At 41.1% G+C, this 23938-nt stretch overlaps 2 protein-coding genes across 10 annotated transcripts in view; both read left to right on the top strand.

Moving 5' to 3' along the window:
• The window catches only part of LOC115155496 (dedicator of cytokinesis protein 9-like), a 178773-nt gene extending 175580 nt beyond the window's left edge, over positions 1–3193 (top strand). For all 9 annotated transcript variants that reach the window (XM_029702157.1, XM_029702150.1, XM_029702156.1 and 6 more), the window contains 3 exons: positions 1609–1709; positions 2163–2301; positions 2698–3193. In XM_029702157.1, coding sequence (XP_029558017.1) covers positions 1609–1709; positions 2163–2301; positions 2698–2811 — 354 coding nt within the window. In that variant the 3' untranslated portion in view covers positions 2812–3193. The remainder of the gene's footprint in view (positions 1–1608; positions 1710–2162; positions 2302–2697) is intronic.
• Positions 3194–6929: 3736 nt separating this feature from the next.
• The window catches only part of LOC115155495 (serine/threonine-protein kinase 24-like), a 36920-nt gene continuing 19911 nt past the window's right edge, over positions 6930–23938 (top strand). Inside the window, exons 1-2 of the mRNA XM_029702145.1 lie at positions 6930–7614; positions 14683–14913. Coding sequence (XP_029558005.1) covers positions 7573–7614; positions 14683–14913 — 273 coding nt within the window. The 5' untranslated portion in view covers positions 6930–7572. The remainder of the gene's footprint in view (positions 7615–14682; positions 14914–23938) is intronic.

Here is a 23938-nt window from a genome sequence, read left to right as displayed (position 1 = left end):
AAACCACATCCTCTGTCCTCACAAACCACAGACACTTTCTCATTTTACCCATTCAACTATTTTATTCAATAGATGTTCTACATGGTAAAGACATCCCTCAACTTGTTCTATATGGTAAAGACATCCCTCAACTTGTTCTATATGGTAAAGACATCCCTCAACTTGTTCTACATGGTAAAGACATCCCTCAACTTGTTCTGTATGGTAAAGACATCCCTCAACTTGTTCTACATGGTAAAAACATCCCTCAACTTGTTCTACATGGTAAAGATATCCCTCAACTTGTTCTGTATGGTAAAGACATCCCTCAACTTGTTCTACATGGTAAAGACATCCCTCAACTTGTTCTATATGGTAAAGACATCCCTCAACTTGTTCTACATGGTAAAAACATCCCTCAACTTGTTCTACATGGTAAAGATATCCCTCAACTTGTTCTGTATGGTAAAGAAATCCCTCAACTTGTTCTGTATGGTAAAAACATCCCTCAACTTGTTCTGTATGGTAAAGACATCCCTCTACTTGTTCTGTATGGTAAAGACATCCCTCAACTTGTTCTGTATGGTAAAGACATCCCTCAACTTGTTCTATATGGTAAAGACATCCCTCAACTTGTTCTGTATGGTAAAGACATCCCTCAACTTGTTCTGTATGGTAAAAACATCCCTCAACTTGTTCTGTATGGTAAAGACATCCCTCTACTTGTTCTGTATGGTAAAGACATCCCTCAACTTGTTCTGTATGTTAAAGACATCCCTCAACTTGTTCTATATGGTAAAGACATCCCTCAACTTGTTCTGTATGGTAAAGACATCCCTCAACTTGTTCTGTATGGTAAAGACATCCCTCAACTTGTTCTATATGGTAAAAACATCCCTCAACTTGTTCTACATGGTAAAGATATCCCTCAACTTGTTCTGTATGGTAAAGACATCCCTCAACTTGTTCTACATGGTAAAGACATCCCTCAACTTGTTCTATATGGTAAAGACATCCCTCAACTTGTTCTACATGGTAAAAACATCCCTCAACTTGTTCTACATGGTAAAGATATCCCTCAACTTGTTCTGTATGGTAAAGAAATCCCTCAACTTGTTCTGTATGGTAAAAACATCCCTCAACTTGTTCTGTATGGTAAAGACATCCCTCTACTTGTTCTGTATGGTAAAGACATCCCTCAACTTGTTCTGTATGGTAAAGACATCCCTCAACTTGTTCTATATGGTAAAGACATCCCTCTACTTGTTCTGTATGGTAAAGACATCCCTCAACTTGTTCTGTATGGTAAAGACATCCCTCAACTTATTCTATATGGTAAAGACATCCCTCAACTTGTTCTGTATGGTAAAGACATCCCTCAACTTGTTCTACATGGTAAAAACATCCCTCAACTTGTTCTGTATGGTAAAGACATCCCTCAACTTGTTCTGTATGGTAAGGACATCCCTCAACTTGTTCTACATGGTAAAGACATCCCTCAACTTGTTCTGTATGGTAAAGACATCCCTCAACTTGTTCTACATGGTAAAAACATCCCTCAACTTGTTCTATATGGTAAAAACATCCCTCAACTTGTGAATCTAAAATACATTTTCCTTTAATCTATAGGTAAATGCTGGTCCCCTCGCATATGCCCGAGCTTTCCTGGATGATGCCAGCACCAAGAAGTACCCTGACAACAGTGTCAAACAACTTAAAGAGGTCTTCAGGTGAGTTGTTAAAGTACACATTGTAAAATAGGATAGGTCTTAACAGGAATATACATATGAAGTGGGTAAAACAGTATGTAATCATTATTAAAGTGACAGGTGTTCAATGACTAGAATACAGTATATACATATGAAGTGGGTAAAACACTATGTAAACATTATTAAAGGGGCCAGTGATCCATTTTTAAAGTGACCAGTGTTCCATGACTATGTACAGTACATAGGGCAGCAGGCTCTAAGGTGCAAGGTAGGGTAACCTGGTAGTTGCCGGGCAGGGGCCGGCTAATGGTGACTATTTAACAGTCTGATGGCCTTGAGATAGAAGCTGTTTTTCAGTCTCTCGGTCCCAACTTTGATGCACCTGTACTGACCTCGCGTTCTGGAATGTAGCGGGGTGAACAGGCCGTGGCTCAGGTGGCTGACTATGTATGACACTGGTCTTTTGTGGAGCAGGCAGTTTGTGGAGGCGTGTGGCCATGGCCTGGGCATCAACGAGCGGCTGATTAAAGAGGACCAGCAGGAGTACCATGACGAGATGAAGGCCAACTACAGAGACCTGGCCAGAGAGCTGTCCGCCATCATGCACGAGCCAGTAAGCATGAGTTATCTACTAGCGTAACAAACATTGGGATCCATCATTGTTTGTTCATCAGCCGTTTTTTGATTATTTGTACATTTTGGAAGAATCTGTTGTGTTTGTTTTGATTGCAATACTGGTAAAACAGTTTAATTTGAGTATTATTATGAAAGTAACAATTATTATTAGTAGGGCATTGGGATTTCATAGTAATTTTATATTTCATGCTATTGTGATATTTGATAACCCCCTTTTCCCTCTGTTTTTCCTTTGTGCTGACATGAGCAGATTGGATGGTAAAACATCTTTGGCATGGGCTTTAATACATGTGATTTATTCTCACTAAGTTGTCTGAAAGAATAATTTGTACTTTTAACATAATCGTGAACACCCTCCATCGCTCCCGTCCAGATCATTCCAGTGGAGGATGGCATGAAGAGCGTTCTTCCAGACTCACTGCACATCTTCAACGTCATCAGTGGTGCCACCATCGTGGGCATGCCCAACTCCTCCTCTGTGGTGTGAGACCCACAGGGATTGGCTGACTCCTGACCTCAACGCTCTGTGCCAGCGCTGCCATAAGTGGCCATTCTTGCTTTTCTGTTCTCCTTATCATCCAGTTTGCTTCTGGCTAAACTGAGACAATATTGATGTTCTGTTAATTTTCTCTCACACCTTCTCTGGCTTGTTCCGATGGGCCAGGTCAAAGGACCGTGTTACACTGTTGTATAGAGTACAGTCACTCTGTGGAGGATGGGACCAGGGGCATTCATCCATGAGAATGGATGAACTAAAAGAATGCTACATGAACAGAGAGAAGGGGGGGGTGACTTGAGGCATGGTGGGCTTATTCATCATGTCTTTATTGAACACACCGTGTAAACATTCACAGTGCAGGTTGGAAAAAGTATGTGAACCCTTGGATTTAATAACAGGTTAACCCTTCTTTGGCAGCAATAACCTCAAACAAACATTTTCTGTAGTTGTGGATCAGACCTGCACAACGGTCAGGAGGAATTTTGGGCCATTCCTCTTTATAAAACTGTTTCAGTTCCACAATATTCTTGGGATGTCTGGTGTGAACCGCTCTCTTGAGGTCATGCCACAGCATCAGGACTGACTGGGCCACTCCAGAAGGCATATTTTCTTCTGTTCAAGCCATTCTGTTGATGATTTACTTCTGTCTATTGGGTTGTTGTCCTGTTGCATCACCTAACTTCTGTTGAGCTTCAATTGGTGGACAGCTAGCCTTACATTCTCCTGCAAAATGTCTTGATAAACTTGGGAATTCATTTTTCCTTCGATGATAGCAGGCTGTCCAGGCCATGAGGCAACAAAGCAGCCCCAAACTATGATGCTCCCTCCACCATAGTTTACAGTTGGGATGAGGTTTTGGTGTTGGTGTGCTGTGCTGTGCCTTTTTTTTCATCTGTCCACAGAATATTTTGCCAGTACTGCTGTGGAACATCCAGGTGCTCTTTTGCGAACTTCAGACGTGCAGCAATGTTTTTTTTTGGACAGCAGTGGCTTCTTCCATGGTGTCCTCCCATCAACACCATTCTTGTTTAGTGGTTTACGTATTGTAGACTCGTCAACAGAGATGTTAGCATGTTCCAGAGATTTCTGTAAGTCTTTAGCTGACACTCTAGGATTCTTCTTAACCTCATTGAGTATTCTGCACTGGGCTCTTACCGTCATCTTTGTAGGACGGCCACTCCCAGGGAGAGTAGCAACAGTGCTGAACTTTCTCCATTTATAGACAATTGATGAACGTCAAGGCTTTTAGAGATACTTTTGTAACCCTTTCCAGCTTTATGCAAGTCGACAAATCTTAATCTTAGGTCTTCTGCGATCTCTTTTGTTCAAGGCATGGGACACATCAGGCAATGCTTCTTGTGAATAGAAAACTCAAATTTTGTGAGTGTTTTTTATAGGGCAAGGCAGCTCTAGTCAACATCTCCAATCTCGTCTCATTGATTGGACTCCAGGTTAGCTGACTCCTGACTCCAATTAGCTTTTGGAGAAGTCATTAGCTTAGGGGTTCACATACTTTTTCCAACCTACACTGTGAATGTTTAAATTATGTATTCAATATAGACAAGAAAAATACAATAATTTGGGGGTTATTAGTTTAAGCACACTGTGTTTGTGTATTGTTGTGACTTAGATGAAAATCAGATCAAATTGTATGTCAAATTTATGCAGAAATCCAGGTAATTCCAAAGGGTTCACATACTTTTTCTTGCCACTGTATATGACATCACTGGTAGTGTTTCCTGTGGAGCTGTCCCCATAGGGATCCTTAAAGCGACAGAAATGTGCATGTGATGTCACTAGCCCTCATCAGCTTTCTGTCGTCTCATTTTGATCTCTGTTTGTTTCGATCATTTGTCTTCTGCTCTGAACTCTTCAAGTGATTTTCTATGTATTGATGTCTTGACCAACATTATAAACCAGGTGGTTTGAGCCCTGAATGCTGATTGGCTGACAAAAACAAATATTTTTACTTTTTTAATTACGTTAGTAACCAGTTTATAATAGCAATAAGCCACCTCAGGGGTTCGTGGGAAATGGCCATTATAGCACGGCTAATGGCTGTATCCAGGCACTCCGTGTTGCGTCGTACATAAGAACAGCCCTTAGCCGAGGGAATATTGGCCATATACTAGACCCCTGAGGTGCCTTATTGCTTAAATATATGCTGCATACATTGGCATTCATCTCTCTGTACATGTACACGAAGACTTGTTATATTTCTACAAAGCTGCAATTTATTGGAAAAAGAGCCTCCTATGAAAAAGTTAGCATTCAACCTTAATCACTTAAATGTCTTAGAATGGGATTTTTTTATATATATATTTAAAGCCATTGCATATAAGTATATTCCAAGCTGTTTATTCATGTATATAAAAAAGGAGTGCAATATTTGTATTTTGCAAGGTGTAGTGTCTTGCTGTGTTGGGTTCAATAATACATTGTAAAGATTATGTTCATCCTTCTTTTCAAAGCAATTCTAGTGTTTATTCAGAGACCTACTGGGGAAGTTATATGAAGCTTTTACCATTTGAGTGTTTATTCAAATGTTAAAGAAATCATTTTATATTTGGGAAGCAATGGGTTTTTAATTTTTATTTAACAGAAAGTCACTTTTCTGCTGTAAACAGAAATGTTCTCTAATGCTTTTCTTTTCAATAAAATTCACTCATTCCTCTTCACTTCTACTTGGGATTTCCTAATAAACTTTGTTTGTTTATTGTCCAATAATTGTACAACCGCCCTAGATATGGAATGTTTGGTTCTAAACCATATTGATGGGTGTATAGGTCAAACACATAAATGTAATCCTAATCTTATTTTATCTGCAGGACGTGGAACCAGCACAGAAGACTTCCTTTATGGGCCCCACCTCCTTCAATCATGAGGCCCTAAATGGAACAATAAGACAGAAGAGGTATAACAGGTTACATTGAGAGTTTACAGCTGTTTGCCCTGGTGTCATGTGGCTGCCGTGTTGACTTTCCTCTGGCCTTGTGTCGTTCACGACTTTTGCAGACATTATGACCAACCCATCAAGGTCACGCATGTAGCTTTCGATGAACTCCTCAGCCTCAACCACCTCTACCTCTGCCCCACGACTTCTTTTGATAGTGCTCTCTCTTAATTAATTTAAAAAGATACTTGTCAAGAATTCCATTCTGGAAGAATATAACAAATACAGCATATCATTTCACTCCTCTACCTTTACCTCACCCATGTCCTTTACCTTATAAACCGCCTCTACCTCCCCCACAATCATATTTTTCTTCAATTACCAAATTGGGGTTAGTGGAGCCCCTCAACAGTCTTTGTTTTAAACGGGCCACCAAATCGCTCAGTCCCCTCCAGTAGGCCTATCGAGAGCACTCTCTCTGAGGTGAATTAACTCAGACTGCTGAAGTGATGTATAGCAAGCGCTCTCAGACTTGTCTGTCAACCAAAAGCTATTGTAATGTTTTACAATACATACAAGTCCATTGTAATGACGGGTCATAAATCCTAGACAAATATATATATATTTTTTACTTTTTTCATCAGTCACTGAGACTTAACCTACCTCTCTCTCTCTCTCCAATATGTTTCTTCTCACAACAAGTGTATTTCTGAGGGGAAGACACAGGGGCAGCTGATTGGCAGATAATTAAGGTATTCATATATTCAAAACCCATACCAGGAAGTTTAGTAAGAAGAGACAACTCAAGTCATATCAATCAACAATTCAGCTTTATTAAACATAGATAGACATATTTATTAAAGTTTTATTAAACATAGTACATCATTGTTGTCAACCCCTTGCCTTGTGGGACATCATGGTAACGGGACACAATGCAACTATACAGACTGAAAGTTGGGAGTGAGAGAGAGATGCAATCCATTACCAGCATAACTGTAGTTTGTGTATCTAAAAACCTGAAATTTTACTAGTAATCCTTTCTAATTCGTTAGCTACATGGCTCAGTTTACATAGCATGGTATATACGTCAATGTTTGTCAGTCATATCGGAGTTGGCTGGATTTCTACAGGGTCTCCCATCAGTACCTAGCTCGCTACTTTTGCCGCTTTGGGACGCGGCATGCGGTCTTTTCGGACGCGGTATGCAGTCTTTTCGGACGCGATATGCGGTCTTTTCGGACGCGGCGGTGGAAGTGTTGCTGAGAGCCCATTGGCTATCGAACAGCCAATGGCGTGGGTGTTGATTTGCTTGGGAGCTTCCCTGTAGGAGTATTCCGGTTCGCTGCGCACGGCTGTAGTTTTTCTGAAGGGTTCCCCCCTAATGTGAGAATGACAGCTATCAAAATGGCGGAGGGCAATAGAGAAAAGTGATGAGGACAGCGCAACAAATGAGACAACTATCCTCAATTTATTATATTATTCTCACTGTTCATCGGATATTCTCGAAAACATTTAAGGTTTTGGTGAGACTTCTGTAGAGCCTAGTTTGTTCTTCTGTTGAAGATTTAGCTTGCTAACGTTAGCTAGTTTGCTATCTGCGGAAGAGGCACAACTTCCAAGACATTGCAGCTAAACAAAAAAAAAAAAAAGCAATGTTTTTGAGCTGATTCCATGATAGCTAGGGACTTTGACTAAATCCGGCATTATAATTCCTATAACGCAAGGTATCATTAGCTGGACATAAACAGCTTTGCACTCTCCTCCGATTTGGGCTAGCTACAGTAACTCATTTAGCTAGCAAACGAAAGTGGCGTCAACTGAGTACGAATTTTGCTGATTGTTTATTTTATGACGACATGGCACATTCCCCGGTTCAGAGTGGCATTCCAGGGTTGCAGGTAAGATTTTTGTCTTAGTTCATCAAGTAGTCGGTCTCCCTCAATTTCTTTGCAATACTTTAGCAAACTTGTTAGCCAGCTAACCTTACTAACGATACTGACTCGATTACGTGATCAGTAACTCGACTTTATTTATGATCACATCCTCACTAGCTGTGTTAGTTTATTAGGTAACGTTAACTAGCCACTTAGCTAGCCAACTATGGAAAGACACAAAGTATTGGATTCTTTGCACCAGAAAAAGGCCCACTGATCAGGCCAATCTATAGAGCCATATTTATGTTGAACAGACATGTGGCCAGATTGGCCCCATGTGGTGCAGTCTGTCTCTGACAGTCCTGTAGACTGGATGGCAAAGTTAAGCATCTGTTTTACAATATATAAACTATTTAGCATGTTGCTAGAACATTAAGTGTTTGCCATTTAAGCCAAATCCTGAGCTACAACTGAAATGCTTTCCCTGTAGTGGTACGCTAATGCACATTAATTGTTTATCAAATCAAATGTATTTGTCACATACACATGGTTAGCAGATGTTAATGCAAGTGTAGTGAAATGCTTGTGCTTCTAGTTCTGACCATGCAGTAATATCTAACAAGTAATATAACCTAACAATTTCACAACAACTACCTTATACACACAAGTGTAAAGGAATGAATACGAATATGTACATAAAAGTATATATAAATGAGTGATGGCTGAACGGCATAGGCAAGATGTAGTAGATGTTATAGAGTACAGTATATACATATGAGATGAGCAATGCAGAGTATGAAAACATCATATGAAGTGACATTGTTTAAAGTGGCTAGTGATACATCACATCAAGATGGCAAGATGCAGTAGATGGTATAGCATACAGTATATACATATGAGATGAGCAATGCAGAGTATGAAAACATCATATGAAGTGACATTGTTTAAAGTGGCTAGTGATACATCACATCAAGATGGCAAGATGCAGTAGATGGTATAGCATACAGTATATACATAAGAGATGAGCAATGCAGGGTATGAAAACATCATATGAAGTGACATTGTTTAATGTGGCTAGTGATACATTACATCAAGATGGCAAGATGCAGTAGATGGTATAGAGTACAGTATATACATATGAGATGAGCAATGTAGGTTATGAGAACATTATATAAAGTGGCATTGTTTAAAGTGGCTAGTGATACATTTAATTACATCAGATGGCAAGATGCAGTAGATGGTATAGCGTACAGTATTTACATAAGAGATGAGTAATGTAGGGTAAGTAAATATTATATAATATAAAGTGGCTAGTGATAAATTGTGATTACTCAGAAAGGCAATACATTTTAAGCACGACTCAATGGCTCAACCACTAAACACCTTTTATTCAACGAGGAAACATGAAAGCAAAACAGCAACATGTGACTGAGGTGCCTGCCAGTTTTGAGGCAGTGGAAAGTAAATCTTTCCTCTTAAACATTCTTGACATTTTTCCAGTGCAGGCAGTCAACAAGAAAGCTGCCAGGACATGACTTATCTTATAAGACAACTAGGTCTCTGGGTCATTCCCCATTACGACAATGGACATATGACTGTCGTTCTCATGGGGCACCACCGCGCGATAGCCTTGAGCTGCATGAATAGAGCCATGTTTCACCACTGTACTGTCCTCTCCTGAATGGTGGCAACCTGGTTCATTCAGGCTTGGCCTGGGTAGAGCTGACCCAGAGGGAGAAGTGGAGTGTGTGTGTATATGGGGCGGGGGGGGGGCGATGAGCCTCAGGGTGCAGACTGACTGCAGTGGACCACGCAATCTGGTGTTGTAGCTGGGAGAGGATCAAACTCATGCTTTTTATAGGGATGTTTTAGCAGTGGTGATAAACCTGACTGTGGAGGTTCCCAGCATGTGGAGCCTGTAGTCACAGTGTCCAGTGTTGTTTTTCCCATCGAGGTCAGACTCAATAGGATGATTTTTCACCTAGATGACCGCTCTGCAGTTGTGACAGGCTTTATTCTTCTTAGTAGTCTCTTTGCCTCTTTTTTTAATGGAGCAGATTTACAACGTTCTCCAGGGGTTGTTATGAGAACAATAGGCTAGCTGTTCAGCATTGTTTTTATGGTAAATTAAACTATAATTCTAGTGCAAGCAAATCAAGTTATGCTCTCTTTCCAGAATGTCCAATAATGGGTATCAAATTGCGATTAGTGTATAGGGATATGATATCTTTATGCCTGTAGTGAAATTAATTGGACGTCGTTCGCCTATAAAACAAAGTATTGTCACTGGGAAATGTTCTTTCGCACTATTTCTGTCATGCAGCATAATGTGCCGTTCCATAATTTGCAACAAAAGTGCTTCAGGCAGTTAATCGTTGCAGTGCAGGAAGTGAATTGTAATGTCAAGCGTGAAGAGGACCATCCCCTCCTTTGTAGACCACAGGGGGGGAAAGAGGGCTTGTCTGAGGGGAGGGGGTGTTGTGTTCCTGCTCCAAGCTATTCACCATCTTTATGGAGGAAGCCTTGGTTCTATTCTTTCACTGTCCGTATTGATATTTAGATTTTTTTTACTCCAAGAGATTTTCTCACTATTTATCATATTGGGATTTTCTTGTTAGGTTGAGCTGCTTCACAATTTCCCACTTCACTGGCCTTGGAGCGTTGGGCCAGTAACCGAAAGGTTGCTGGATCGAATCCTTGAGCTGACAAGGTAAAAATATGTTGTTCTGCACCTAAGCAAGGCAGTTAACCCAGTGTTCCCCGGGCGCCGATGACGTGGATGTTTATTAAGGCAACCCCCCGCACCTCTTTGATTGATGGTTGGGTTAAATGTGGAAGACTCATTTCAGTTGAATGCATTCAGGTGTAAAACTGACTAGGTGTCCCCCTTTCCCTAGATAGTAGGTACAGTGAGGGAAAAAAGTATTTGATCCCCAGCTGATTTTGTACGTTTGCCCACTGACAAAGAAATGATCAGTCTATAATTTTAATGGTAGGTTTATTTGAACAGTGAGAGACAGAATAACAACAAAAAAATACTTATTTCCCTCATTAAAATGCAAATCAATTTATAACTTTTTTGACATGCGTTTTTCTGGATTTTTGTTGTTGTTATTCTGTCTCTCACTGTTCAAATAAACCTACCATTAAAATTATAGACTGATCATTTCTTTGTCAGTGGGCAAACGTACAAAATCAGCAGGGGATGAAATACTTTTTTCCCTCACTGTATCCCCTCCAGCCCGCCACCACTGCTGAAAATCATCCTAAGGGAAACACTGATAGCCTAACTTACAGAAACATAAGCCTATTTGACAAAAATGGATAAAGGCAAGTGACCAAAGAGTCACTATTGCAGGGCAGAAAGTGTGAAAGACTGCTTTGTTTTTCAAGGCCAAACTAAAGCCATAGGATTAGTGGTGCTGTTCACCTATTGGTTGTTACGGGTGTTTAGAATGAATTCCTCAAGCTGCTTGAGTTTCTCAGGGGTATAATGATGATATTATTGGTCCCCCCCCCCCCCCCCCCCAGAATCCTTTGTATTATAGCTCTCTGTGATTGGCCCAGTGAAGCATTAGTAACTGAACAGAGCCTTAATAGTCTTATCATGTAGCAGAGTATGTAACCCTTCATCCATTGAGAATTTACAATAGTTCCTCAATGTTTTTGAAAAATCTTTCCAGCTCACTTCCTTTTGATAACCACTCAGCGTGAAAGCAAAAAATGTCATGCTCTGATCCAGTGGAAACGTCATAAAATAGGCCTCTGATTACTTCTTATCAGTGCTTGACTTGGGCTGAAATAGGTTCCGGTACTCATTTTGGGTGCTGGTACTGTTTACAGTGCATTCTGAAAGTATTCAGACCCCTTGAGTTTTTCCACATTTTGTTACATTACAGCCTTATTCTAAAATGGATTTAAAAAAAAAATCCCCTCAATCTACAAACAATACCCCATAATGACATAGCCAAAACTGTTTTGTTTATACAAAATAAAAACATCGGAAATATCACATTTACATAAGTATTCAGACCCTTTACTCAGTACTTTGTTGAAGCACCTTTGGCAGCAATTACAGCCTCGAGTTTTCTTGTGTATGACGCTACAAGCTTGGCACACCTGTATTTGGGGAGTTTCTCCCATTCTTCTCTGCAGATCCTCTCAAGCTCTGGTGGGAGAAACAACACTGGACACTGTGACTACAGGCTCCACATGCTGGGAACCTCCACAGTCAGGTTTATCACCACTGCTAAAACATCCCTATAAAAAGCATGAGTTTGATCCTCTCCCAGCTGCACCACCAGATTGCGTGGTCCACTGCAGTCAGTCTGCACCCTGAGGCTCATCGCTCCCTGAACACATGTGGAAGACTCATTTCAGTTGAATGCATTCAGTTGTACAACTGACGAGGAATCCCCCTTTCCCTAGATAGTAGGTATCCCCCCCCAGCCCGCCACCACAGCTGAAAAATGGGGAGCGTGGCTGCACAGCTATTTTCAGGTCTCTCGAGATATTAGATCAGGTTCAAGTCTGGGCTCTGACTGGGCCACTCAAGGACATTTGGAAACTTGTCCTGAAGCCACTCTTGGCTGTGTGCTTAAGGTTGTTGTCCTGTTGGAAGGTGAACCTTCGCCCCAGTCTGTGGTCCTGATAGATCTGGAGCAGGTTTTCATCAAGGATCTCTGTACTTTGCTCCGTTCATCTTTCCCTCGATCCTGACTAGTCTCCCTGCAGCTGAAAAACATCCCCACAGCATGATGCTGCCACCACCATGCTTCACCGTAGGGATGGTGGCAGGTTTCCTCCCGACGGGACGCTTGGCATTCTGGCCAAAGAGTTCAATCTTGGTTTCATCAGACCAGATAATCTTGGTTCTCATGGTCTGAGAGTCTTTAGGTGCCTTTTGACAAACTCCAAGCGGGCTGTCATGTGCCTTTTACTGAGGAGTGGCTTGCGTGCCACTACCATAAAGGCCTGATTGGTGGAGTCCTACAGAAATGGTTGTCCTTCTGGAAGTTTCTTCACAGAGGAACTCTGGAGCTCTGTCAAAGTGACCATCGGGTTCTTGGTCACCTCCCTGACCAAGGCCCTTCTCCGCCGATTGCTCAGTTTGACCGGGCGGCCAGCTCTAGGAAGAGTCTTGTTGGTTCCAAACTTCTTCCACTTAAGAATGATGGAGGCCACTGTGTTCTTAGGGACCTTTAATGCTGCAGAACATTTTTGGTACCCTTCCCCAGATCTGTGCCACGACACAATCCTGTCTCTGAGCTCTACAGACAATTCCTTTGACCTCATGGCTTGGTTTTTGCTCTGACATGCACTGTCAACTGTGGGACCTTGTATAGACAGGTGTATGCCTTTCCAAATCATGTCCAATCAATAGAATTGACCACAGGTGGACTCCAATCCAGTTGTAGAAACATCTGAAGGATGATCAATGGAAACAGGATGCATCTGACCTCAATTTTGAGTCTCATAGTAAAGTGTCTGAATACTTATGTAAATAAGGTATTTCTGTTTTTTATTTTTAGTAAATAAGCAAACATTTCTAAAAACCTGTTTTCTCTTTGGCATTGTGTGTAGATTGATGGGGGAAAAATAGTTTCAACCATTTTAGAATAAGGCTGTAAAGTCCCCAATTTCGTGATATCCAATTGGTAGTTAGTCTTGTCCCATCACTGCCTCTCCCGTACGGACTCGGGAGAGGTGTAAATCGAGAGTCATGCGTCCTTCGAAACATGACCCTGCCAAGCCGCACTGCTTTTTGACACACTGCTCGCTTAACCCGGATGCCAGCCGCACCAATGTCAGAGGAAACCCACCTCATGGGTCACCAGACTACAATGTTTTCTTATTGTTGTTTTTGCTTTATGTAGCCTGTTTTTACATAGTTGGCAATAAAGTTACTTTTTAGGTTTGTCATTTTGATTTAGATTTGGATCAAATTTTGATTAACCACATGACAATGATTTTAAGATATGAAGACGTTATTATTCATTTAAATGAAACGGTTTCACAAATGTACATATGAAAACCATAACTGGCATGCATATCAGTAAAAATGGTAAGATAAATTGGCATTCGACATGAGTGGTTGCCGACTCCTCGTGTAGGCTATTACCGGCAACTTCAGGAGGGTAATGGCAGAATCTGCGAAAGCCAGCAGGAGTGGGAGGAGAATAGTTGGGTCAGGTTAAGGTTTTTTTCTTCTAGATCTCAGGCGCCCTCTTGAGGCATATTTCATCAAACCGTATGTTTTTAAAGTATCAAACTCTGCCTATAGTAGATTTTATTAAAACATATAGGGTGTCTATACACCCCCCAAAAAATTCTACCAATAGACTAGTCGAAAGTACAGATGACTTTCGGTTGACCAAGATTTTTGTTGTTGTTGGGGACAGCCCTAGTTTTTTTATATATATTTTTTTTAATTGTATATTTGGTAGTCTGGATTTTGTACTGAGGAAGGTGAGCTGTTGTGTGAACATTATATCTAGCACAAGGGGAAGTTCATTTGGTTATACAGGAAGCAGATGTTCATAGGATATATAAAACAAATATCAGTCTACAAAGCCACTGGCCCAGATAACATCAGCTGGCCGTTCAATCGCTCACTGAGGGAACACACAGTACCAGCTCTGTGGAAATCATCCTTCGTATGCCCAGCCTGTTAAGTTTCATTTTTACATTTCTCACCGCCCTAATAACTATGACACACCTCTCACTATTGTCATTGGTTGCACTAATTGCGCTGTTTGTCTACATAACCTGGTTCAAAGCATTCATGACATCACCCTGAAGAATGCACAGTGATGCTGCGACATTGGTGGTTTACCCAATAAAACTGGGAGCTTGTATATAAAGGGTTCAACTGTCTTTTATAGCGTACAGTTTACGCATCGTTAGTCAGCAACTCTAACTTTTTATGCCAGCTCATGCTTTTTATTAGACTATTATTTAAACCCAGACATGGGCTACAATCATAGGTTTTTATTCTATGCTTAATCTCTTGATCGCACGGTCCTTCTTTACCTGTGATTTGAATGTTGCTCTGCTGTCCTTACCACAGCCCTGTTTCTCTCCTTCCCTCAGAACTTTAAAGCTGATCCAGAGGAGCTGTTCACCAAGCTGGAGAGGATAGGGAAAGGCTCTTTTGGAGAGGTGTTCAAAGGCGTTGACAATCGGACTCAGAAAGTAGTGGCCATTAAGATAATTGACCTGGAGGAGGCTGAGGATGAAATCGAAGACATTCAACAGGAAATAACAGTCCTCAGCCAGTGTGACAGTCCCTTTGTAACCAAGTATTATGGATCATATCTGAAGGTAAGTTGACCAAACCTCGTGTTATTTCAACATGCTGTGAAAAAAAGGATTTTGGCTGAATAGTCCATCCACAAATTGTGGCGAAGCGTTGTTCTCTCTCTTTTCTACATTTTCTTTTTTTTTCTGTATTTGTGTGACCATTGTGGTGTTGCTGCCAGTGGTGGTATGTGTGACCATTGCAGGCAACTGCATGTGGGTCAATAAATCATTCATATGGGTAATGGGAAAAGGCTCCCATGAATTGTGCCTGAGCATTAGGCCTATGGCATGGATTGGCACTGGTGATGGTGAGCAGAACACACAGGTGTGCATTACTTCATTATCCTATATGTCCTACAATGAACTGCATGTCATGTGAGGGCAGTAATACTATGACAAACCAATTAAGCATTCATGAGGATCCCGTGTTGACTTGATCGTGAGGGATTTCATCATTTCCTGGCCCTTAGTTGCTGTCACCTGTAAGTTTGAAATGAATCTGGAGTAGGCAGAGTACTCCAGGTCTACACGTGATAGGGCTTAAGTGGCTCTTAGAGAGCATGTAGTGTGTTAGTGGCAGTACTTAAGTAAAAATACTTTAAAGTACTACTTAAGTCTTTTTTGGGGGTATCTGTACTTTACTATTTATATTTTTGCCTGCTTTTGGTTCACTATATTCATAAAGAAAATAATGTACTTTTTAATCTGTACATTTTCCCTGACACCCAAAAGTACTTGTTATATTTTGAATGCTTAGCAGGACAGGACAATGGTCCAATTCACATATTTATCAAGAGAACATGCCTGATCAGCCCTACTGCCTCTGATCTGGTGGGCTCACTAAACACATGCTTCGTTTGTAAATTATGTCTGAGTGTTGGAGCGTGCCCCTGGCTATCCATAAATAAATACAACTTCTGTCTGGTTTGATTAATATAAGCATATATGAAATTAATTTATACTTTTAATACTTAAATATATTTTTGCAATTACATTTAATTTTGATACTTAAGTATATTAAAACCCAAATACTTTTAGGCTTTTACTCAAGTACTATTTTACTGGGTGACTTGCACTTTTACTCAAGTCATTTTCTATTAAGGTATCGTTACTTTTACTCAAGTATGAGAATTGGGTAGTTTTTCAATTACTGGTTAAGGGTTTACCTGAGGCCAGTGGGGAGAGTGCCAGCTAGCTGTTGGCCTCAGTTGTACTGCAATTTTTTTTACGCTCTCTGTGTGTGGAGTAAAGGTGGTCTAGAGTGTTTTTTTTAAATTTTTTAAATTTGTAATAAAAAAAAAAAATATTGTAAAAAAATTATCTGGTTGCACATTTTAACATGCTGGTAGAAATGAGGTAAACTGGATTTAAGTTTCCCTGCATTAAAGTCCCCGGCCACTAGGAGTGCCGCCTCTGGATAAACGTTTTCCTGTTTGCTTATGGCAGTATACAGCTCATTGAATGCGGTCTTCGTGCCAGCATCGGTTAACACCTTTATTTAACTAGGCAAGTCAGTTAAGAACACATTCTTATTTTCAATGACGGCCTAGGAACGGTGGGTTAACTGCCTTGTTCAGGGGCAGAACGACAGATTTTTACCTTGTCAGCTCGGGGATTCAATCTTGCAACCTTACGGTTAACTAGTCCAACGCTCTAACCACCTGCTTTACATTGCACTCCACGAGGAGCCTGCCTGTTACGCGAATGCAGTAAGAAGCCAAGGTAAGTTGCTAGCTAGCATTAAACTTATCTTATAAAAAACAATCAATCAATCAATCAATCATAATCACTAGTTAACTACACATGGTTGATGATATTACTAGTTTATCTAGCCTGTGCTGCGTTGCATATAATCGCTTAGGTACACGTTGCTCCAATGTGTACCTAACCATAAACATCATCACCTTTCTTAAAATCAATACACAAGTATATATTTTTAACCTGCATATTTAGTTAATATTGCCTGCTAACATGAATTTCTTTTAACTAGGGAATAAGTGTCATTTCTCTTGCAACAGAGTCAGGGTGTATGCAGCCGTTTGGGCTGCCTGGCTCGTTGCGAACTGTGAAGACTATTTCTTCCTAACAAAGACAGCTGACTTTGCCAAACGGGGGATGATTTAACAAATGTGCATTTGCGAAAAAAGCACAATCGTTGCACGACTGTACCTAACCATAAACATCAATGCCTTTCTTAAAATCAATACACAGAAGTATATATTTTTAAACCTGCATATTTAGCTAAAAGAAATCCAGGTTAGCAGGCTATATTAACCAGGTGAATTGTGTCACTTCTCTTGCGTTCATTGCACGCAGAGTCAGGGTATATGTAACTGTTTGGGCCGCCTGGCTCGTTGCAAACTAAGTTGCCAGAATTTTACGTAATTATGACATAACATTGAAGGTTGTGCAATGTAACAGGAATATTTAGACTTAGGGATGCCACCCGTTAGGTAAAATACAGAACGGTTCCGTATTTCACTGAAAGGGAGAAAAAAATTGTTTTCGAGATGATAGTTTCCGGATTCGACCATATTAATGACCTAAGGCTCATATTTCTGTGTGTTTTTATTATATTATAATTAAGTCTATGATTTGATAGAGCAGTCTGACTGAGCGGTGGTAGGCAGCAGCAGGCTCGTAAGCATTCATTCAAACAGCACTTTCGTGCGTTGTGCCAGGAGCTCTTCGCTGTGCTTCAAGCATTGCGCTGTTTATGACTTCAAGCCTATCAACTCCCAAGATTAGGCTGGTGTAACCGATGTGAAATGGCTAGCTAGTTAACGGGGTGCGCGCTAATAGCGTTTCAAATGCCACTCGCTCTGAGACTTGGAGTAGTTGTTCCCCTTGCTCTGCATGGGTAACGCTGCTTCGAGGGTGGCTGTTGTCGATGTGTTCCTGGTTCGAGCCCAGGTAGGAGCGAGGAGAGGGACGGAAGCTATACTGTTACACTGGCAATACTAAAGTGCCTATAAGAACATCCAATAGTCAAAGGTATATGAAATACAAATCGTATCGAGAGAAATAGTCCTATAATTCCTATAATAACTACAACCTAAAACTTCTTACCTGGGAATATTGAAGACTCATGTTAAAAGGAACCACCAGCTTTCATATGTTCTGAGCAAGGAACTTAAACGTTAGCTTTCTTACATGGCGCATATTGCACTTTTACTTTCTTCTCCAACACTTTGTTTTTGCATTATTTAAACCAAATTGAACATGTTTCATTATTTATTTGAGGCTAAATTGATAGTATTTATGTATTATATTAAGTTAAAATAAGTGTTCATTCAGTATTGTTTTAATTGTCATTATTACAAATAAATAAAAACAATCGGCCCATTAATCCGTATCGGCGTTGAAAAATCATAGGTCGACCTCTAATAGACAACTACGAAAAATACAGATAAACTCTCTTGGTAAATAGTGTGGTCTATACCACTCTATTTACCAAGAGAGTTTAGACCGCCACCCCCTGACTTACCAGAGGCCGTTGTTCTATCCTGCCGAAAAAGCTTAAAACCCCCAAGATCTATGTTATTCATGTCGTCGTTCAGCCATGACTCAGTTTCAACAAAAGATAATTACAGTTTAATGTCCCGGTGGTAGGATATACGTGATCGTAGTTCGTCTATTTTATTATCGATTTGATTGTATGTTGGCTAATAGGACCGATGGTAAAGGTTGATTACCCTCTCGGCGACTTATCCTTACAAGGCACCTGGACCTTCATCCCTGATACCTCCGTCTCTTTCTCCTGCGAATGACGGGGATGAGGGCCTTGTCGGGCGTCTGAAGTAAATCCTTCCCATCCACCTCGTTAAAGAAAAAAGTATTCCTCCAGTATGGGGTGAGTAATCTCTGTCCTGATATCAAGAAGCTCTTTTCGATCATAAGACACGGTAGCAGAAACATTATGTACAAAATAAGTTACAAATAACTCAAAGAAAAACACACGATAGCACAATTGGTTACGGGATCGGAAAACGTCAGCCATCTCCTTCGGCGCCATCGGCAGCCACTCGATCATCATCCAGTTTGCTTTCCACACAGCGAGAGATGCAGTTTAGAAGAAAGCAAAGTAAAGTGCCTTTCTGAAATAGAGAAAATGTAGATCCGGTCAGGACCGGCAAAGTTGTGGCCTCACGTCCAACAGGCCCGTAATCAAGGAAAGGGTGGATTCTACAGGGGAATCTGAGCCTTTTTCGCCAACAGAAAATACATTTGACCGGGGTGATTTGCTCCCTCGGATAGGCTTACAAGGTAATCCCCTTCCCCACAACAAACTGAGCATTCTAGTTTTGAATTGCGGTGTTATGGTTTAAAAGTTAAGACTTCTGTTAATACATGTATGCACCATGGATGCACCTTTTTATAGAGATTGTAGAGTTGAGATTCCATAGGATTTTCCTTTCTATTTTGTATATATGGACTTGTATATATGGAAGTTTGTCAATCAATACCAGGGGGATACGAAACCGGTTGAAGAGGAAAGCTTTTTTATGTTTTCTAAGGACTGCAACGCAGATCTTGTATTCGTTCAAGAAACGCATTCATGCGAAGAGGACTGTAATTTTTTGGTAAAATCAGTGGGGCAGTGACATTTTCTTGGCCTACGGGACTGATCATTCAGCTGGGGATGCAATTTTAGAACACAATTTCAAAGGGACATTTTTGTTTACTCAAATGGACACCAATTGACATTGCCTAGTAGCAGTCATCAACCACATGGACAGATTATTTGTGTAATGTATATGGATACTGTTCTAGTCCTCCAAATGACTTACTTATTGAGGAAATTCTTAAGTCTTCTGAGAAAATATCCATCCAGTCAGATTATAGTTGGTGGGGATTTAAAATATGGTTTATTATAATGAGACCGATAGATTGCCCCATAGGCCTAACATTGGTGTGAACAAATTGGTGAATTTCTGCCAAAGCCTGGACTTAATTGACATATGGAGAGTTAAAAACCCTGGAGTGATAGAGACCTTGATCTTAATGAGAGCTAAATTGAATGATTTACAGAATCAACTAGATACATTTTATCAGGAAAAGGCTAGAGGAGCCTTCATAAGATTCAGAAAACAACGGCTTGAAAAAAGGCAAAAAGAACAGTGGATACTTTTTAATTTGGAAAGAGGAGAGGGGAACTCGACACACTTCGGAAACTTAAGATTCATGGGGTAACCTCTGAGGATAGAGTTATCAGATATTACCTCTTAACTTTTATGAGAATCTTTACTCCTTTAGGTAACAGTTTGAGTGACTCTAAGGGTCTCCTTGATTCTATAGATAATGTGGTTGGTGAAGAATTCAATTGGTTTTGTTAAGATTTATCCATTATGGACATCAAATATGGGGTTGCTCAATAAAAGGCCATCCTCCAAAAGTCTTCGCCTCACTGTGCGTGCAGATGCACTCACACCTGCCTGCTGCCATTCCTGAGCAAGCTCTGTACTGGTGTTGCCCCGATCCCGCAGCTGAATCAACCTTAGGAGACGGTCCTGGCGCTTGCTAGACTTTCTTGGGCGCCCTGAAGCCGCCTTCACAACAATTCAACCGCTCTCCTTAAAGTTCTTGATGATCCGATAAATGGTTGATTTAGGTGCAATCTTACTGGCAGCAATATCCTTGCCTGTGAAGCCCTTTTTGTGCAAAGCAATGATGACGGCACGTGTTTCCTTGCAGGTAACCATGGTTATCAGAGGAAGAACAATGATTCGAAGCACCACCCTCCTTTTGAAGCTTCCAGTCTGTTATTCGAACTCAATCACCATGACAGAGTGATCTCCAGCCTTGTCCTCGTCAACACTCACACCTGTGTTAACGAGAGAATCACTGACATGATGTCAGCTGGTATTTTGTGGCAGGGCTGAAATGCAGTGGAAATGTTTTTTGGGGGATTCAGTTCATTTGCATGGCAAAGAGGGACAATTAATTGCAATTAATTGCAATTCATCTGATCACTTTTCATAACATTCTGGAGTATATGCAAATGACCATCATACAAACTGAGGCGTGAAAATTAATATTTGTGTCATTCTCAACTTTTGGCCACGACTGTGTGTATTCCATTCTCTGCTTCATTGGTTCATGTTCTATAATCTGCATCCCACTGCTGGCTTGCTTCTGAAGCTAAGCAGGGTTGGTCCCAGGGTGGGAGACCAGATGCTGCTGGAAGTGGTGTTAGAGGGCCAGAAGGAGGCACCCTTTCCTCTGGTCTAAAAAACAATATCCCAATGCCCCAGGGCAGTGATTAGGGACATTGCCCTGTGTAGGGTGCCGTCTTTCGGATGGGACCTTAAATGGGTGTCCTGACTCTCTGTGGTCACTAAAGATTCCATGGCACTTATTGTAAGAGTAGGGGTGTTAACACCGGTGTCCTGGCTAAATTCGATCACGGTCACCTAATCATCCCCAGCTTACAATTGGCTCATTCATCCCCCTCCTCTCCCTTGTAATTATTCCCCAGGATGTTGCTGTAAATGAGAATGTGTTCTCAGTCAACTTACTTGGTAAAATAAAAAAAAATGATAGACTCGCTATTGTCGCATGTTTTTTAAGCTCTCTGTTGGTCACATCATTTTACCGTTTGAAATGAATTTAACCTTTTTGTTAACCAGTGAATTTGCTAAATTGCAATTTGTGGGAAAACACTAAAGTTAGAAGCACAGTCGATAACAAAATTTACTGAAATTTACATCCCAAGTCAAGGCCATATCAAAATTGGTTGCACAGACTGATTTTAAATCTATCAATGATTCCTGGTAAAACCGTTATACAATAAGAACCATTAGAGAGAGGAGAAGATATTAGTGTCAGTCAGTGATGAATTAGGAAGTTGTATTCGGTTGGGCAAGTTCTATGTAATTACTCAGTCATAGGCCTAGTCTTTCTAAGAAATAATAAAAGGGAAAAAAAGGGTGAAATGTGCTCTTTTACACATGACACCGGCAGCTCAGGCAGGTTTATCTAGTCTGTCTGGCCACAGGCCTCAGTCTGCAGCTCATACTTACTCATCCACACACCACTGGCCTACATGATTACCTGTCTACAAGGGGAAATACACAGCCGCAGCAGACAGTCATGCACAACCATTAAGAACAGAAAATGCTCACTCGGGCAGAAAAGAACTGTCAATGCCTTGTGTTGCAGTCAACAGAGGTTGCAATTTGGTTCATTTGATATATCTTTGTTACACTACATGATCAAATGTACAGTGAGGGGGAAAAGTATTTGATCCCCTGCCGATTTTGTACGTTTGCCCACTGACAAAGAAATGATCAGTTTATAATTTTAATGGTAGGTTTATTTGAACAGTGAGAGACAGAATAACAAAAAAATCCAGAAAAACGCTATAAAATGATTTGCATTTTAATGAGGGAAATAAGTATTTGACCCCTCTGCAAAACATGACTTAGTACTTGGTGGCTCAGTTGGTAGAGCGTGGTGTTTGCAATGCCAGGGTTGTGGGTTCGATTCCCACGGGGGACCGGTACGGAGAAAAACATTTATGAAATGTATGCATTCACTACTGTAAGTCGCTCTGGATAAGAGCGTCTGCTAAATGACTAAAATGTGTAAAAAAAAAAAAAATACAAAAAAAAATGTAAAATGTTGTTGGCAATCAGAGGTCAGACGTTTCTTGTAGTTGGCCACCAGATTTGCACACATCTCAGGAGGGATTTTGTCCCACTCCTCTTTGCGGATCTTCTCTGAGTCATTTAGGTTTCGAGGCTGACGTCTGGCAACTCAAACCTTCAGCTCCCTCCACAGATTTTCTATGGGATTAAGGTCTGGAGACTGGCTAGGCCACTCCAGGACATTAAAGTGCTTCTTCTTGAGCCACTCCTTTGTTGCCTTGGCCGCGTGTGTTTTGGGTCATTGTCATGCTGGAATACACATCCACGACCCATTTTCAATGCCCTGGCTGAGGTAAGGAGGTTCTCACCCAAGATTTGACGGTACATGGCCCCATCCATCGTCCCTTTGATGCGGTGAAGTTGTCCTGTCCCTTTGGCAGAAAAACACCCCCAAAGCATAATGTTGTTGGTGTTCTTGGGGTCATAGGCAACATTCCTCCTCCAAACACGGCAAGTTGATGCCAAGGATCTCCATTTTGGTCTCATCTGACCACAACACTTTCACCCAGTTGTCCTCTGAATCATTCCGATGTTCATTGGCAAACTTCAGACGGGCATGTATATGTGCTTTCTTGAGCAGGGGGACCTTGCGGGCGCTGGAGGAATTCAGTCCTTCACGGCGTAGAGTGTTACCAATTGTTTTCTTGGTGACTATGGTCCCAGCTGCATTGAGATCATCGACAAGATCCTCCCGTGTAGTTCTGGGCTGATTCCTCACCGTTCTCATGATCATTGCAACTCCACGAGGTGAGATCTTGCATGGAGCCCCAGGCCGAGGGATATTGACAGTTCTTTTGTGTTTCTTCCATTTGCGAATAATCGCACCAACTGTTGTCACCTTCTCACCAAGCTGCTTGGCGATGGTCTTGTAGCCCATTCCAGCCTTGTGTAGGTCTACAATCTTGTCCCTGACATCCTTGGAGAGCTCTTTGGTCTTGGCCATGGTGGAGAGTTTGGAATCTGATTGATTGCTTCTGTGGACAGGTGTCTTTTATACAGGTAACAAGCTGAGATTAGGAGCACTCCCTTTAAGAGTGTGCTCCTAATCTCAGCTCGTTGCCTGTATAAAAGACACCTGGGAGCCAGAAATCTTTCTGATTGAGAGGGGGTCAAATACTTATTTCCCTCATTAAAATGCAAAACATTTTATAACATTTTTGACATGTTTTTCTGGATTTTTTTTGTTGTTATTCTGTCTCTCACTGTTCAAATAAACCTACCATTAAAGTTATAGACTGATCATTTCTTTGTCATTGGGCAAACGTACAAAATCAGCAGGGGATCAAATACTTGTTTCCCTCACTGTATGTGGACACCTGCTTATCGAACATCTTTCCAAAATCATGGGCATTAATTTGGAGTTCGTCCCCTCCTTTGCTGCTAGAACAGCCCCTACC

This window comes from Salmo trutta, chromosome 20 (genome assembly GCF_901001165.1).
Source record: "Salmo trutta chromosome 20, fSalTru1.1, whole genome shotgun sequence".
NCBI lineage: Eukaryota > Metazoa > Chordata > Actinopteri > Salmoniformes > Salmonidae > Salmo > Salmo trutta.
This window is presented reverse-complemented; position numbering and strand designations above follow the sequence as displayed.